Consider the following 17,725-nt stretch of genomic DNA (forward strand, 5'->3'; position numbering starts at 1 on the left):
AGGGATGGAGCTAGCTGCGTCTTAGTACGTTGTCTTGTATTCTTCTTCGCTGCTGTCAGTGACTGCTAAAGGAGCCATGGACACCTCAAGCCGTGTCGGAACGGCTTTTCTCTTGGCTCCTTTTTCACTGGATAGTGAGAAAAAATGAAGGAACGAAAGAAACGAACGAACGAATGAATTAATTAATGAATGAACGTACGAACAAACGAACGAACGAATGAATGAATGAATGAATGAATGAATGAATTCACACTTCACGCACTCCACGGCTTGCTTGCCCGAAGCTAATAGTCTAGTTCCTAGTGTTTTTATATTCGCAGTCTGAACCCTCCGTTGATTTCAGTTCCAGCGTTTTTGTCGAAGTGTCCTAGTGCGGGCGGTGACTACAAGCAACGCTGAATTTCCTGGAACGTTTAATGTTAAACTTCCCATTTGAATTGCACATCCGACTTCATGCGCTCCGTTAAGGGTCCGGCATTCGGGGAGAGAGAGAGAGCGAAACTTTATTCTAAGGAATTCGGGGCACGCCCCTGGGCCCCCGCACGACCGCACTGCACTCGTGTTTATGTACCTAAGGTCCCTAACACTGGGAGCCCAGCCGGTGGTGATGGTGTGCACGACCGGATTCTCCGAGCGCAGCAGGATCTCCCAGTCCCCCCAGGCCTTGAGGTTCTCTAGGCCCCGTGGGGTAGGGTCCGCCGGGCAGAGGATGTGAAGGAACGAGGCGAAGGGTTCTGGCATAGGGTGCAGGCAGGAGTGGGGAACGAAGGAAAACTCACAAAACTGAATAAAAGTTTTTCACCACCACCACCATCCGTTGGTTTTGAGGAAAGGAAAGGCGCGTAACTAGCTCCCCGGGTCAGTGGACACGCCAGTCTCTCTTTGAGGTACAGGGTCAATCACACTGAGAGGGAACACGGCTCCGCATGGCTGCGCACACACGGAGCACCATTGCGACCAAGTCGATGGCAAATCCGTGCATAGGGGCAGATGACACGAAGCACCATGTCGAGGTCTCTCTTCTCGTGCGCCTCTCTGCATTGATTCATGGACGGGTTAGATGCAATGGCACTCAGCACGTACGTGGCCACGCGGAGCCGTGTTCCCTCTAAGTGTGATTGACCCTGTACGTGGTGGCAGGTGCACCGTCAAATACGCTTTAGGCGTAACGCGCTGCACGTCTGCCGTTGTACCCCCCCCCCCCCCCCCCCTAAATTGCTTCTACTAGATGGCTTGTACAAAAGGTATTTATCTTTCGCTGTAAAAAATTTCAGGGGACATTTGAGCTCCGCCTTAAGGGTATGATTAGAATCGGTCATTCTCAACTTAACTTTCATAGATCCCTGGGAGTCCCCATACCACTCCTGGTGCAGTGGTATACAGCGGTTAAGCGGTGCGCCACTACCCTGCCATGGCAAGTGCTGCCACCGGTGCTCTTCAGGTGCAACCTCTAGCGAGCAATCATTTACCTGCCACCTGTCACGATAACCAGTTTGTTCTCAATCCGGTGGGCAGGTTGTGATGACGCCACATGGTTGCTTGACCAAGGTGGCCCACCGTATTCCTAGGTTGCTTCTGAGAGGATTTTTCAGGGATTTTTCGCTCATGGTCAGCGACGCCGATGACGACGCCTGAGTTTTTCTGACACCAGCTCTCTAACGTTATCGTGTTAAAATGAAAAGACTGGTGTCGGAACCACACCCCGCTTTAAGGCAATAGAGTGGCGGGGAATATTTTGAGTGCAAGTTTCTCGACAGTAAACGCACATCAATACAGCCGGAGTGCCATAAAATAATTTTTTACTAAAATCAAAATCGGACTAGGCCCTTCTCAGTGCCTTTATAAGTAGAGGGTGAGTGTGGGCTACTAAAAGTTCATAAAGTATGCACTTGTCTATATGAGGTTGTCACATTTATTATATTGGATCAGTCTGCAGCTTACGTTACGTCCGCTTCTGTTTTTGGGGAACATGCGTTTTGTATAATACGTAGCGAGGTTTATTCGTTTTTCTGAGCAGATGTGTTGTTTATGTTGCATGCAGGCCATCGCTTTTGCCAGCAATCCTCTCAAGCATACATGTACTTTTCTCTTGTAATCATAACGATAACAAGAACTACTAAGAGTTTTGTGTGCTTCACACGAGGCATCAGTAATTGAATAGACGTACGTTGCCCATCAATCAGGGGGACACATGATGGCGTGGGTTATGTCAGCAGCATGACTGCAAGTGCACATGCACTGCAAGTAACGTTGCAAGTGAGTATGAAATGTGGTGAAATAAGGCTCGCTGTCAAGCTACGACTACGGCATCCCTACGTTGAGTACATAGCGAAATGCAGAAGTCTAGATTTCAAGCAATAGATGTGACGAAGTAACATGGATCTTACCGACTTGTTAACAGGCGCCAATCAGTATTGCCAGTTAGTTTAGCTACCCAGTCTACCAACCAAGGCAGTGTCTTCCGATGGCCCACACTCACCCTCCACTTAAAGTTTTCGCTTACAGAATCCTTCGCGAGCAGAACGCTCTGCCACAGTCGGTCGACTTTGTGGCGAATAAAGTTCGGTCCACCCGTGTTCACAAACAATATCGTGTTTCTGACAGTCTCAGTTTTGTTGGAAAAATACAAACCGACGTACCGCATATTGTTCACCATGTCCACTTTAGCTAACGACGCCAGGATTCCTGTGACGTATACGTCGTCTACCCAGAAGACTGGAACGAACCTCGAAGTTTGGTAGAGCGTGGACAACACCGCGGGACGCATCATAAAGGCTGCTCCAGCGCAGTATGCCGGGTACATGGAGGGAGAGTACTCTTCCTTGGTAACGATCCATTTGGCCTTACCCTTATTTTTATGATTCTTCCTCTCGGGACGCACTTTTTTGAACAAGTAGCAGTGAATACCGTTTCTCGACATCACAGGGTTGGCCACATACGCCGACAGGGCGAACACGTTCACAAGAACGTCGTCGTCTATCTTCACGATCGTGGTGTTGGGATTGAGGCCGCAGTTTTCCAAGACCCACTCGGCTCCGTGAATGAACTTGAGCGACATGTTCCTGTAGCTGTCCGTGAAGTTCAACACAACGATGTCTCCTTCGCGAGCGGCCTCTTCCTCGACGGCCAGGCGTTGGTTCAAGTCAGGCGCCAGGCCGACGAGGAAGACTATGGCGGAGTTGACGGAGGCCTCGATTTCCGGATCGCCTATGGTCTTCCGCAGCCACGCGCGCAGTTCCACGTTCTTCGGAGCGGTGTGTACGAAGTAGAGGATCCGGAGGCCGGGACGACGACACGCCGACGCGACAGTTCGTTCAGTAACATTCTCTTCCAGGAACGACTCGTTGAAACTGGCAGGTGTAGTAGTCGCAGCTGTATCGTTGGTAAACCGGCCACAACCCTGTCCAGGTTCATGCCTGATGTAAATCACAGAAAACAGCACCATCGCAGGCAGAAGTCCGCATAAAACAGGAGCGAGCCTGCGGGCTTTCTTCCACTGTAGGCGTATAAAAGGCGGACTCATTGGCATCCGCGACGGCAGGGCTCCAACGGCTTCGGTTCTTAGGCGACTGGATGGAAAGAATTCGCTCGCATCGAGTGTCGTGCCGCAGCTGTTTTAGGCGCGTCAGAATGTGGCACTGCATAGTGATGCAAGCCTCTTTGCTTACTACTCTAGTGATGAAAGAAACTGCTTAGAGTACATGTGGCGCGAAACTCTGACCTTTTCCGAAGACGTCAGAGAGACGTCAGCACTTTGGAAGAGTGCTGTTCGAGTTTGAACAATAACAATGGTAGGGAGGAAAAACAGCGATTTATCAACTCAGTCTGTGGTGCGAATTTGACATGGCTGTTGCTACGAGGAACCAGCGAATATTTTTATTATTTTGAGAAACTAGATATTCCACGTTAGAAATGAAGGTAAGTCTGGTAATTTGTGCCAAAGTCATTGTATGCTGTTAATTATGAATTTTAGAATCCAGCTGTTAGGCGCCCGTTCCTACGTTTCGTGCCGTAGTCGTAGTCGGCATTGTCGGCGTAACCGTTTGTACAAGTTGCAGCGCTTGCTCCGTCGCCTCCGTCACGCCGGGAGCCGACGGAGGGGGCTGGTTTTGGACCGTTTTCCCCCCCAAATCGGGTGGCCGGTGCCGCCGGGTCCTGCTCTACGTTTCCGTCGAGCGGCGGCGACGGAGCCCGCCCCCACGGAGAGCGAGCCAGTCACAGCGCGAGCTCGCTACACGTCACCCGCGGCTTGCTCGCTGCGACCAAGAGATGGCGCTGGCGAGCGTCAGCGATGCGCGGGTGCGCGGGCAGGGCGAAAAAACAAAAAGCCTGCTCACTTTTTTACTCTCCGTCGGGAGATGCACGCGCCTTGCGCCCCGAAAAGCGCCCGCTGTCGAGGAGCAGAGAGCGGATGAGTTTTATTTCATATGGCAATATACGAGGTGTTCGAGCCAAAACGGGTCTCCGAATGAGCATTGTGTTTGCACTAGGCATGGGATATACGATAAATAATGTTTTTTTTTTTCTGGGACGCTCAAGTAGCACCACTGTTATGTACTTGAATTTCATGCGCTATCTTTTAGAGCTTTAAGAAAAAACTACTCGGACGATACCTTGTTGCGAACACTCTAGCCGGCCGTTTGTCAAAGTGACCTACAACTTTTAAATTGGCACTTTTTTCAAGAAATCAGTCAGAAGAATGAAAAGACAGCACCAAAACATTTTCCAAGAGAGCTTCCTGAAGTCCATGTTTTTTTTTTTGGGGGGGGGGGGGGGGGGAAGCAGTCATGGGGGCTGATGCAGAGGGGAACCATCCAGGTGAAGAAAGGAGAAATGGGCGAGAGAGGTAACTGCGAAGAAAACGAAAAGAGCAGAAAAAACAAAATTCTGTTCACCCGTTGCTAGCTCTTGAGGGCTCATTTTTTTATTAGCCGTTTAAATTGTCTTGCTAGTTTAATTCTTGAATGGTTGTATAAAGACCAATAACAAAGTTCATTACCACCCTACATATGTTCAATTTCGTGCACATTGGCCTGAATACTGTGTCTGCAGCACTCATTTCTGCAGCGGCTTTAATTGTAGCTTGCTATACTCATATATATATTTGTATTGGTGTTGTACGCATGGTGTTTCGTTGCAAAAACAGGGGAGTTGCGTAGAGTTAATAAACTAACTTCAAACTTTTTCCACCGCTTGCGAGATCGCATCGTTTTTTTCTGCGATAAGAGCCAAGCGAACCAAAGCGTGAGCAGTCGACAGACGACTTTCACCGCTACTTCGGCATGTCTTTCGGACACCGCTGAGCAGCGTTTTTTTTTTTTCGCGCGGAGGAAAAAAAAAAGGCACTGACGTAGAGTCACGTGGGAGCAGCGAGCGCCCGCCCAAGCTGGTTTGCCGGTGTCCGGCGCCTCTTTCGATTAGAACACAAATCCGTTCCGTTGCGGCCGGGGTTCCCGGCTCCGTCGCCGCCGCGCCGGAGAGGAGAACGGCTGTGAGAATCAGGCCTAACACGTCATCTTCCAGCGGTGTGTGAAGACCTGCACTAAAATTTCTCATTACCAACTACCGTAATCGTCTCAATTTTTTCCTCGACATTTTTTTCTGCACTCGGGTTTTTTGACGTTTTTTTTTGTATTTGTGACACTGCATGATATATCTAGGTTTACCCAGCTCCCTCACGCATATAGAAGACAGCTGGGTTCTGCTGTGATGGTAGACTCTCAAGTTTCCTTTCTATGGCTGTTTGTTAGCTGCGGCTTTATGAACCAAATCTTTTGTGAAACGCCGGTTTCTCTTCCCGAGTGCGGACACTGCAGAGGGCAACTTAACGGAAAAGATTGGAAAATGTTTCATAACGACGCTACAGTAAACTACAGGTATCATGTATCGTCTTTGTTATGGCGTATACTACCTAAAATTACTTGAGCGCACTTTGCCACCACAAGACTTCACCGGTTACAAGTTCAGGAAGTCTGTAGAAGGACGGAAATAGGCTTAATGTTCTCAGCTTTTTGTTCTAGTAAGGAACGGACCTTTTAAAGCGGTAGGCTCAAAAAGGCGTGCGCAATCATCCACCTGGTCTCACATTTCTTCATGTCAGCCTAACAGAAAGGTGAAAAGCTAGCAAACTTCGTTTTTATTAGCCTATTAGGCGCCACAAAAATTCACCAAAATCGGCCAGAATCCGATATTTTATTCTGTGCGGTTGTTTATAGAAAATTTCTTCCAAACACGAGAACTCATTAGAAAATTACCAACCCTATGGGCGACACTGCTGCTGCTAAGTTATAAAGAAATAGACAAATATGGTTGGGTAACAAAGATGCGTGCCTCTGTAAATAATTCACCGCATTGAAAAAAAGAGCTATTGATGTCAAGTTTGAAGAAAACAGTCACAATGTGATTGGATATAAAGAAAGTAATCCATCAAGTACGACCTACAAAATTAAAGAGAAGTGAAAAAGCGCCGATACAGAGCTTTTCGCCTCCAGTGCGGTTCACTGTTAAGCAGAGACGATTCCTTCACCGTCCTCCCACTTTGGATTACCGGAACTCTCACTGCCAATTAGTGAGAAGTCACTGCCGGCACTAGTCGTCAAGGTCAAAAATGTCGCCACTGGAGCTGGAACAATCACCGCAAGCCTGTTAACAGCGCTTGCGACTTCGATCACCGCCGGAGAGAGAAGAACAGCATGGTTGCATCTACTAGCGATATACTTCGACACAACTTTTCTTGGCAGTGCAGCCAAAGCAACACAACCAAAACGCGCCTTCTCTTCATACGCAGCAAATATAGTGCCCGGTTTCAGTTATTAGTTTCCACTGAAAACATATCATACTGGTACCACACGTCGTTTAAGGAATGCTTGTAACATAAATGTGTGCTTTCAAAGTTTGAGAGCAAGAGAAAGTTTCTTGGATTAGAATCAGTTGTTTAGGTGTGTCCGTTGCAAAGAACCTTGCATAGATGACGCTGGCTGTTCCAGTGACGCTCAATTACGGAGCGAAAAACCGCTCAGCGAGCACCGTGTGGGAGGCGGTGGTCCTGCGGCTGAACTATAGGCGGAGTGACGCAGTTACAGAGGTTCCGCCCTAGTAACTTTCCCCCATCGCCAAGATAATTTGTCGCCGTGTACAGAGAAGCGCGAAAGCGTATCAAAACGGGAGGGAGTGACGATGTTGATTGGCCAACCTGGGGTTGCACAAAGAACTATCAGGAAAGTAAAAGTGAAAGGACAAGCTTGGCAGGCTTCTGCCTTGTAGGACACGATCTGAAGTGACCGAACTGGTCAAGCTCGCAGCGCTAGCGTAAGCGAAAACGCACAGAGCAAGAGAATGGTGCTTGAATGGTGCTTTGTGCAGCCGTTCACAACTGTTCTGTGTACAGCTGCGCTAGGTCTTCGGCTCTACCAAATACCAGACGGACCGCGATAACTTGTTAGGCGCAACATGTGAGTGTATAGAGTGGTTAATATTTCTCTTTACAGATTTGAAAGAGAGGGTAATGAGTAAGAGGATACTGCCTTAAGTTGGTGCCTCGCGAGCTCTGTGAATGTAAAAAAAGCAGACAATCAATACTGCTATCGGATTGATGAAACAAAACTGATAACTCTCTTTCAAAATATTGCCTTGCTGCTGTGCTAAGTCTCTGGTCGGCTTAATAAAGATATTCGTTCCAGTTATGTGTCGTTCCGACGTTAATCACTAGCAATTTTATTGTGGCATAACATCGCGTCTGGCGATGTCCTTATACAGAACTATAGCCATTGTACTCAGATGAGAACTTTCATTTGTCATGTTATGAAGCATTTTCGACGGCGCCCATCCGCTCATTTTCCATTGGTATGGTTGTTGCGGATAATGGTTATTGAATAATTTAAACATATCGGAAACATAATAGAGCAGATTTATACCGGATCAGCCGAGTGCTTACTAGCACATGCGCCTTGGCCAGGTTGTGACGGACACTTGCCACTGTGCATTCCCAGGTGCAACAAAGTTCTAAAACTGGAAGCTTTAGCGCGTTTCTTTCAGTAGTTTGGCGGGACCTTTATAATCAGTGCGGAGTCGGGGACGCATGATAGAAGTTGTCGCGCAGCGTTATCAAACTTTTTCACCGCAATCAATGCTTATATTGCCTGAAATACTCAAGAAGAATAGACACTGGCCAGTATCAAACAGTTAAGTCAGCGCTTTAATCCTTATCTTCGTCTTGCTGCCGGAAGGCTCCACCTTTCTTAGGTTTACACCGAGCCTCCGGTAACAAACTTCGAAAGTATTTCGCGGGAATAGCGAATAATTTTTATACTGAAAAGAACTTTCACCCCCGGTGCGAGGACGTAGGCGTTCCGGTAGGCCGCGCGCACATCACCCGTTCGCTCGGAGGTCGATCAAGAAGTCGACGATATTCTGCCGCCAATAGAGCAGCAGGAGGAGCAGCACGGTGAGGTTGAGCAGTGTGATGAGCAGGAGCGTTGGCGAGCACCGGGAGAGATAACGATGCAGGGCGTTACCCGGCCTCCGTCGCGGTGCCTGCCTGGGCGGCGAGGCTCCAGCTCCTGGGTGTCAGATAGGGAGGGAGATTGGTTTGTTTTACGGGGAGGAAAAGACTATAAAGATAGAAAACGGGCTCCTGTTGTGTCGCATTAGAGTGGAACACTTGAACCTGGCCGCGACGGAAGGTCCATTGCGTAAACGTAGGTATAGATACCCTCAAATCCGGAAAACGGCACAATCAGAATAACTGCACTACTTTGGTCTCCCGAGGAACGTTCAGTCCATGGGCGACACAAACTATGGAAGCCGTCACTTTGCAGATAGCCTTTGAAAGAGCACTGACTGCATATTTTCGAACAAGCAGTTGAAGCACTTTAGCTAATTCTCAAGCGACTAAACCCTGCAGAACTTTCGTGTGTTGTCATTGAGTGCTTACACTTGGCAATGAGGATATAATCCCGAGCGTAGTAACTTGATGCAGTTAGCAATGGGAGGAGGCCTTTAAATGCGGCACCGGAGGCCCTGAAGTTGGCAAAGAGAGGAGACTGGAATCCTGGTTAAAATTTTAGCAACTGCTAGAACTTCGCATGTTTCAAAACATGCGAAGTTTCTTCCGTTCTTCCGTTGAAATTCTTCCATTGGCAACCGTCAGTATGCCATACATTTAGTGACGAGAACCTACCCCAGGGTTTGGGCAGCATACCCTGACCCTTAAAGGCAGTGCGCTAGAGGACAGTTCACTTACTCCCTTAATACTCCTTTCGTGTTTAGAGTGTAGGTACTGAAGACGATACGAGCCTCTGTAGAAGAGGGCGCAGGGCGGTGATTTCTTGACAAGAAGCGGTTTTGTTCACCGCACAACATGTTCTTCGCCTGACAGGAACGTGGAGAATGCGTGCGCCGCCGTACCGAAACGTTTATAATGGCCGCCTTCTGCTCTACAGAATGTTTTTTTTTAGTTTTTCTTTGTTTCCTGCCCTGTGAAACCAGCGGGACCTCGATCCTGTCAAGCACACAAAGCGCAACGCCAACCGGTTTTGTTCATCAGACTATGATGTGAAAATGCAAACCAAACACCACATGGAACCAGAGAAGCAAAATACGGTCTCAGTATGAGTAGGGCGTGTGCAGACGCTGGGGCACACGGAACCTACAATTCGGCACATCGAGTCCGCACAGAAGTGTCGGGCGCCCTTATAAATGAGCATAGTGAGCGCGAAATAGCCAGCGGCTTTAGCCATATCCCGTTGTAGAAAAAATTTGTTTGTAAAAACGTGACGTGAAATACATGCTTCTATGGGAGCTTCCTACGGGTGTGGTGGTTTATGCGTTTTATCGATCTATTATTTCAGTAAATACCGTTTCGCTATTGCGAGGTTCGTAATCAGTTTTTAACATATTTTTAAAGCGCAAAAGGGCGCGCATTCCAAGAAACAGCAGGACAGAGGGCTATGTGTCGTCTGAGTAACGTTGCTATTTCTTGTGTGCTGGTCTTTGCTTAAACTGCAAAACACGTCTTCGCAGCAAGATCTTTCGTTCTTTAATAGATATGACGCTTTAAAAACTTGAGGGAACAAATAACCTGCGCCTAAAGGGCATGGCACGATAGCGTTAATGGGTCCCTTCAGCGGCTTGGGGTCCTCTTTCTCTATCACATTGCAGGCATTGGTGCTGTCTTCCTTTCACCCCCTTAAGAGTACAATGCGATAGCAGTAGGAACTCCTTCTCTGTCGCCTATTGTTCTGCCTACTTGCCCATATATGCGGAATTGGTCACTCTCTTCTTTACATTAAGAGATCGCGTGGAGTGCTCATACCACTACTGGTGCAGTGGTGGAGCGGTCAAGCGATGCATCACTGCCTCGGCAGGTGACAGTTTGAAACACAGCCACCGGTAGAGCCAGGTTGCTCTTCCCGAGTAACATCTCGCGTCATTGGCGTCATTGGCGTTGTGAGCGAAAAAGCCACGTTGCCACGTGCCACCGTGGCATTTTTCGCTCACAACGCCTATGGAGACGGCATTCTGCAAAACGGGAGCGATCGCGTTAACAAAAACTCTGCAATCATCTCGCCTCGTCCTTCGTCCAGAGCAGGTCCGCGCTGCGACGGGCTTGCCGCCTGACTAGCATCGTCGTCGCCGTCACCGCTGCTTCCGCCCGGTAGATCGTACGAGCGTTCCAGGTCACCCACTCCGTACTCGACGGGTCTTTGCGAGCATTCCCTGCTAGCTCTGACCGCAGCCGACGGCGGTAGGGAGGAGCGGGACTCCATCACGCCATCACACGGCTCCACCTCTTCGAGCAAGGGTGCTCGGTCGGCGTCCATGGCTCGACTCGGGTTCAGAGCAGGCTCCCCTCCTGGCTCTCCCTTGGTGGTTTTGTAAGTCCAACCGGCACTTGATAGACACACACCGTATGCCGTGACCTTGTGAAATTGAGGACCGGTGGTTCGACGTGTGCTTCAGAAGCGCTCCTGGGGCATTATGGCACCTCCTTCGAGATTGCTCTTCGTCTTCTTATCGCTCTGGTGCATACAATGCCCTAGATTGCTTGCTGTATGAACGCCATGCAGACTGCGCAACAAATATGTGCGCTGTATGAAATTTGTATGAAGTGAAATAAGGAGAAAGGTTTCATACGCAGTAAAACAATGTAAAAAGAAAAGAATGTACGAGTTGAGGAACATACAAGAGGGCAGAGGCGCGCAGTGCTTGAGTAAAGATGGAGAATAGCAAGAAACTGAGCCCTTGTTGTTGGCCTCCGGAGAAATGGCACATACCCAAAGTGGGGGACTGGCCAGGGTGCCTTCCACACTCAAACATTAGAAACAATTAAGATGTTGTTGTTGACCTCAGTAAACATGTTGTTGGTTGGTTGGTTGGCCTCAAGTAAAATGGCACATACCCACTACGGGGGAGTTGCCAAGGCACAGGCGGTGAACTGATGGAAGGAGGAGAGTTTATAGAGGAGGAAAAGGAGTAGTAATGAGGTATAGGTTAACAACAACGACAACAATAACAACGCAAGGACAGGGGACCTATTAGCTGGGAGACCGAGGTCCTCCAGAGGAAACGAATGAAGAAGAGGAAGACATTGAGAAGGTACTGTGATTCCCTGTACATGAGTGCGTTTGTATCCGCTATGCACCCTGGCCAATCCCCCGCCGTGGGTATGTGCCATTCAGCCCGAGGACATCATCATCATCATCAAGCAGCAACAAACCAACCCCATTCTCGGAAGGTTTCTGCAGGAGCGGTGTGCCTGCCAAGAACCGGTTGGAGCAGTCGTGTATCCAGCTCTCAACTCGAGCCCAGTGATGGACTCCGACCGCGATCCCCTACTCGAAGCAATGGAGAGGTGGGACGGCGGCGAGGTTGGCGAGGCAGACGTCCAGACATCACCACCCGCTCCATCGCCGAAGGCAGCTGCGGTCGTCGCAAGCGAGAAATGTTCGCACGGCTTTGGCGAATGCGGGGTGGGCAGAGCCGGAAGCTCGAGGGATGCACCGGACAGCGAAGGCCACTCTCGGCAGGCGGCAAGCAATTCGGTGGTGGGAAGACCGGCTCGCGCGGAATTAGCAGGCAAGATAACTTTTATGGGGCTCAGGTTGAAAGCCAGAAGCCACATCACGTAGAGACGGTGAGCTTTTGTGGCCCGCCGCAGCGCTTACGATCGCAAGAAGGCATTGGTCGACCAAGTTGACCTAGCTTCTAAACTGATAAAAATGTGCGAAAAGGTCAAAAGAAAGGCTTAAGCACGTTAAAAGCAACTGAATGCATCGTCATTTTTGTAACTATATTCCTCGAATGTGTTCAAATGTATTCCTCGGTGGTTTGAAGATCAGCTCCGTTCTGTGAGCTTCTGTTCGCTAGCGATTATACTTGCGCAAGAATTTGAGTCCAATTGTCCTAAACCAATAATAAAGATCAGAGCGTCCGTTCTTGTACAGTTCACGCGCTTTTATGAGTAAATAAACCTCTTCACGGATGGATAGGAGTAATGAAACAGCAAGGAAAATGAGAGCGTAAAATCTGTGTTTAACTTCAAATTTCTGGTTCGCTTCGCCCGTAAACCTGCCGTCAAAACTTCATGGAAGGCAATGTTGACGAAAAAGCCTTTTCATGACCGCTTTCGCACGCAGTTTCAAAAAGATTGGTGCTGCCTGATTCTCAGCCTGCGAATTACACAATGCGCTCTTAAATTTGAAGCAACGTGTCCTGCATGCAAAGAAATTAGTTTTCTTTGCCAAAATCTCCCTCCATAAATTTATGACGGCGGGCTTGCGCTAAGTAGTCTCTTAATCGCTTTTGTTGATTTTTGTTGGCAGGAAAACTAAACGCTTTAGTTATTGTTGCATTTTCTGGATGCCTAAAAATAACCCTGAGCTCGAAACCTTTCAAGCCGATTGCGTAGCGAAGTCATTTATAAGTGTTTTCCTGATGTTAAGTAGGCAGGCAACCATATGTGCTAGAAAAAAAAAAGGCTGAGGCTTAACTTGGTTAAGCCTGGAGAATGCGAAGCATCATCGTGTCGCGTAATGTGGACGCGCACAACCACAGCGACGGCGCGAGGTGGGCCCCCGTTTCTCCACTGTCGTGACGTCATCGTGTCACGTGGTGTGACGTCATGTATCACGTGATTTGGAGGCGCACAACCACAGCGACGGCGCGAGGTGGGCCCCGTTTCTCCACTGTCGTGACGTCATCGTGTCACGTGGTGTGACGTCATGTATCACGTGATTTGGAGGCGCACAACCACAGCGACGGCGCGAGGTGGGCCCCCGTTTCTCTACTGTCGTGACGTCATCGTGTCACGTGGTGTGACGTCTTGCATCACGTGATTTGGAGGCGCATAACCACGGTGAAGGGCTGAAGTGGTAGCTAAAGTAGTATGCTTCGAGTAAAGATTCACAGGTTCTTTCGTCTTCCTTGCACCAGGGGTGCCCCGCCAGAGACGGTTTGTTCCAACTTGAAGACTGAAGCTTCTTTCTTCGCACCAAGGGTGCCCCGTCAGTGACGGTCTCTCGATGAGTTGAGACGCAGGGATGAAAAAGGCAATAACTGAAGATTTATATACAAATATTTACAGAATATACGAGTTAGATACAACGGCAACAAGACAAACAACCAAAAGGTGGATCTGGCTAGTACTAGGGGAGGCCCCTATTCGGCGTGGCCGAAGATGCGTAGCATCTCACCTTAGCGCAGAACCCTGCTTCCAGCTCCGGGGCCCGGTTTTAAAGCCCTAAAGGCCCGGCCCACATTTCGTAGCTTCCAATCATATTGTGCTCTCAACATGATTGGTTCTTCAAGAGCCTGGCCAGCCCTCCAGCTGCCGTAAAGTAGAGCACTCTCTCCACCACAAAATAAAAACAAACACAAATAGACATCCGTGCCAGCACGTGTGCGAATCAGTACCGCGGGTGGGGGGACACCCGTATACCTGCCGGCGCGTTCCCGAGCGGCCGCGTTCCAAGAAAGGAGACGCTTCGCTTTGAGCACCCCCAGCCGCGTTCCGATGACCCCCGCGAACGCTACCGAACCCTTAAGCGTGGCCCGCATGGAGCGTTTTTCCGGGCGATTCGTCGGCGTCGACGGCACCGGAGCGTTTTTTTGCCGCCGGAGAGGACGTTTTTGCCAAATCGTCGGGTTCTGTCGAAACAGATAAAAACGTCGACGCCGCGCCGACGCCAGGAGAGGGCAGCGACAGAGGGCCAATGAGAGCCGGAACGGGCGTCACGTGACTCTGGGCGGAGCCACGCCGGTCGAGAGAGACGCGCTTGCGAGCTCTCTCTGGCACTGTAGCTTGACCACCAAAACTGCGTCGTGCTTCCCGGAAAGCATAGTTATTATCCGGAAACACGGGCGTTTGACACACCGAGGGTACCGAGTTCTAGTTCACTATAGTACCGAGGCTTGGGCTTCGGGTTTCTCGGCCGAAACGGCCGAGCAGCGTGTTGTCTCTCGGAGGAGTCGCTTTTAGCTGGCCGCGCCGTCCATCAGGGGCACGCGTAAACGGTAGCGCCATCTAGTGACAAGACGCCAAAGCACATAAACACTGTGTTGAATAATTTTGTTATCCGTAATTGCTGATAACTACGATGGGTGCATTGCGAGCCTTTTTTCGTTCCAAGTAGAAAAACTGCTAATAGATGAAAATGTAGCAAGTGAATAAAAGCTAGACAACTGCTTCACCAGGTGTCGTTCTTGCGAGGTAAACACAGTTAGGCCTAAGAGCTTGAAAATCGCGAAATTATCTGAAAAACAAAGGCTAGTTATCGCTTATACCTCTACGCGTGGGCGAGCTGTGCGAAGTAAAAGCGAACCGCTACCATCTCAGCGAGCTATCACGTCGAAGAATCCAGCGGTGACATGTATTTATTCCGAAGTGGGCGAGCAGGGCGCAGCCATCTTGTCAACGTCGCCCGTAGCGCGCGCCGCTCGGCTGCTGACCATGCGGGAGTGAATTCGTCGACGCCGGCGCGGGCGTTGGGCGCGCGACGCGATTTCGCGGGTAAAAAACGCTCCATGCGGGCCAGGCTTTACACGCCCTTCCCAAGATTCTACAAAGGGCTCAAATGCCACTTTTAGAATTATAACAAAGGGATCGGTACGGGTCACAAAACCACCCTGTGGGTGACATACCGCAGCTACACCAGCGCTGGCACCAACAAAACCAATAACAAAATGCAAAATGCACACACAACATCAGCAAATTCCACAAATTCACACGGTGGCATGCCTGCCGTGCGCCGTAACACGCGTCCAAGTTGGTGCGTTGCACCCAGTTCACCAGCATGCACACCCGCGTCCTGCTCGACACACACACCGACACTCGCAACTAGAGCGTTCAGTAGCACTGATACGGGCCACGTGAGCCTCCTTGGTCGCACCGAGCGTCCCTGTGTGCGTTCGAGCCACCACGCCTCTCAACACTAAGAACGCCTAATGGCCACTATACTCATTAGGTTGGTGCCACAGCGGGGCAAGAACTCGAAAGCCGGTGCCCTCCAGGATCAAAAACATCCCGGTTCTCGATGGGTCTAAACCCCTGACCACACAACGCACCTAAGGGCACGCTCTCTCCGGCGCGCCAGCACGGGCCGCGCCCTGCGCAAGGGGCATATCCTCTCCTCAATCTAACCGTACCAGTGAGGCCGGTTTTACTACACTTGATCTGGCGTACTGCAGTACGGAACGAACTGTTCCACGCGCCGACTTTCAAGGTGAAAGCCACGCACCTGCCTCCTGCCACTCCACCTCGCCGGGGCCATCTGCACCTTTACTGCACGAGCAAACTTTGAAACCGCCGCTCCGTGCCTGATCGGCGCTTGCCGGCTTCGTGGCATAGTCTGAGGCTGCATGAGCTCTCTCGCAGTCGCTTGATCCGAATTTGTTTTGTGGCAACTCGCCACGCATCTCCTTGTCCTCCAAGGACCTGGTGGGACACACGTCGAGTGCGTTCAACAAATGCGTGGCGCTCGGTCCCGTCGGCCCATCAGGCCAACCTTCGTTCTTTGCCTCGGATGGAACGCTCCTGCCACTATCAACGCTATGGGGCACTTCATACCCTATGCCCGACACAGTGTGCGGTTGCGGCGACGCCAGACTTCCTCCTTTCACTCGCTCGCCGATCTGACGTCTGTCCTCACCGACCGTTTCCTGCTGCACGAAATGCTCTTTTTCACAGCTTGCTTGGGACTGCGTTTTCGGAATTGTCAGAGTGACTTCCAACAATCCTGAACTCGCGTCCACGTCCCTGGTCTCATTAGGGGTTGAGCTAACTTGTGCAGCTGGATCGTCGGAGTGCGCGTTCACCGCCTCGACTACCGCGACGCTGCGTTCCGTCACGATACTTTGTTCACGAGAGATTGCACTCTCGTGGAAAGCTGGCTCCCTCTTTTCTTCTGCCTGGCTGTTTTCTTGACCTGTGCTTGACAGGTATATTCCTTTGTCTTCCAGCACAGGCGGCCTCGCCTCTCGGGACTCGGAGTAGTTGTCCCTCGCTAGTCCACTAGCTTTCCTCGACTCCTTGAGCTCAGCGAGCTCCAGCGCTAGCTGCTGGCGCTTTGCTTCTAATTCCTCCAAGACGCACTTAACATCCTGGGGTTTCTCCTCGCACAGCGGCGCCTTTCCTCCATTCACTTTCGCAAGTTCGGCCTGAAAGTACGCTAAGCGCGCCTTCGCTAATTCCACTTGGTACCTCACATCAAGTGAGGGCCGGCTTGGATAGCTCTCCATACCGCCTTCCGTACCCCTCAGATGTCCTATCGGCTCGAACACAGGGACGTGAACAATGCGACCAAGGAAACTCACGGTTTCGATGCGTCGATCCGCATTGCCAGCTCCTTGGCGTCGGGGTCCACCGCCACTTTCCCCGGACGCTGCGATGAGCTGTCGCACGCCGCTGGTCCGCCGCCGGTGATCGTCGAGTTCCCGACGCGCTGCTTCCTTGACCGGACGCAGTCCCGCGTCGCTGGACTACTGCCGTGGTCCTTGCGTCCTTGCCGCCGTGTCTCCGCAGGTCCGTTCACGAACGCTGACCTGTCGCCTTGTCGTCACCTTTCTCCCTGCCTTGTCTTCTTCCTGCGCCGTCTTCCGATGGCCGCAGGATCCTGTCGACTGCGCCAGTAAAGATTCACAGGTTCTTTCGTCTTCCTTGCACCAGGGGTGCCCCGCCAGAGACGGTTTGTTCCAACTTGAAGACTGAAGCTTCTTTCTTCGCACCAAGGGTGCCCCGTCAGTGACGGTCTCTCGATGAGTCGAGACGCAGGGATGAAAAAGGCAATAACTGAAGATTTATATACAAATATTTACAGAATATACGAGTTAGATACAACGGCAACAAGACAAACAACCAAAAGGTGGATCTGGCTAATACTAGGGGAGGCCCCTATTCGGCGTGGCCGAAGATGCGTAGCATCTCACCTTAGCGCAGAACCCTGCTTCCAGCTCCGGGGCCCGGTTTTAAAGCCCTAAAGGCCCGGCCCACATTTCGTAGCTTCCAATCATATTGTGCTCTCAACATGATTGGTTCTTCAAGAGCCTGGCCAGCCCTCCAGCTGCCGTAAAGTAGAGCACTCTCTCCACCACAAAATAAAAACAAACACAAATAGACATCCGTGCCAGCACGTGTGCGAATCAGTACCGCGGGTGGGGGGACACCCGTATACCTGCCGGCGCGTTCCCGAGCGGCCGCGTTCCAAGAAAGGAGACGCTTCGCTTTGAGCAC

At 50.6% G+C, this 17,725-nt stretch overlaps 2 protein-coding genes across 2 annotated transcripts; both read right to left on the reverse strand.

The window, feature by feature from the left end:
• Positions 1-2,289: 2,289 nt before the first annotated feature.
• Positions 2,290-3,523, reverse strand: LOC149363483 (beta-1,3-galactosyltransferase 5-like). The gene has a single exon (XM_089569933.1). It carries the CDS (start codon positions 3,521-3,523, stop codon positions 2,384-2,386), a length of 1,140 nt encoding a protein of 379 aa, XP_089426059.1. The 3' UTR covers positions 2,290-2,383.
• Positions 3,524-8,367: 4,844 nt separating this feature from the next.
• Positions 8,368-10,820, reverse strand: LOC149363484 (uncharacterized). Its single transcript, XM_089569934.1, has 2 exons — positions 10,568-10,820; positions 8,368-8,558 (listed from the first exon to the last, which is right to left on the reverse strand). The coding sequence occupies exons 1-2, from the start codon at positions 10,818-10,820 to the stop codon at positions 8,368-8,370; spliced, it is 444 nt and encodes a 147-aa protein (XP_089426060.1).
• Positions 10,821-17,725: the final 6,905 nt, after the last annotated feature.

Source organism: Amblyomma mixtum, chromosome 2 (genome assembly GCF_055824585.1).
Source record: "Amblyomma mixtum isolate Tamu chromosome 2, ASM5582458v1, whole genome shotgun sequence".
In the NCBI taxonomy this organism is placed as follows: Eukaryota; Metazoa; Arthropoda; class Arachnida; order Ixodida; family Ixodidae; genus Amblyomma; species Amblyomma mixtum.

Excerpts from the sequence above, each read along its gene's own strand:
- LOC149363483 (XM_089569933.1), bottom strand. The coding sequence starts at position 3,523 with ATGAGTCCGCCTTTTATACGCCTACAGTGGAAGAAAGCCCGCAGGCTC.
- LOC149363484 (XM_089569934.1), bottom strand. The coding sequence starts at position 10,820 with ATGGACGCCGACCGAGCACCCTTGCTCGAAGAGGTGGAGCCGTGTGAT. Across the intron at positions 8,559-10,567 it reads TGCTCTGGACGAAGGACGAG|GAGCTGGAGCCTCGCCGCCC; the intron begins GCGAGATGATTG and ends TCTGACACCCAG.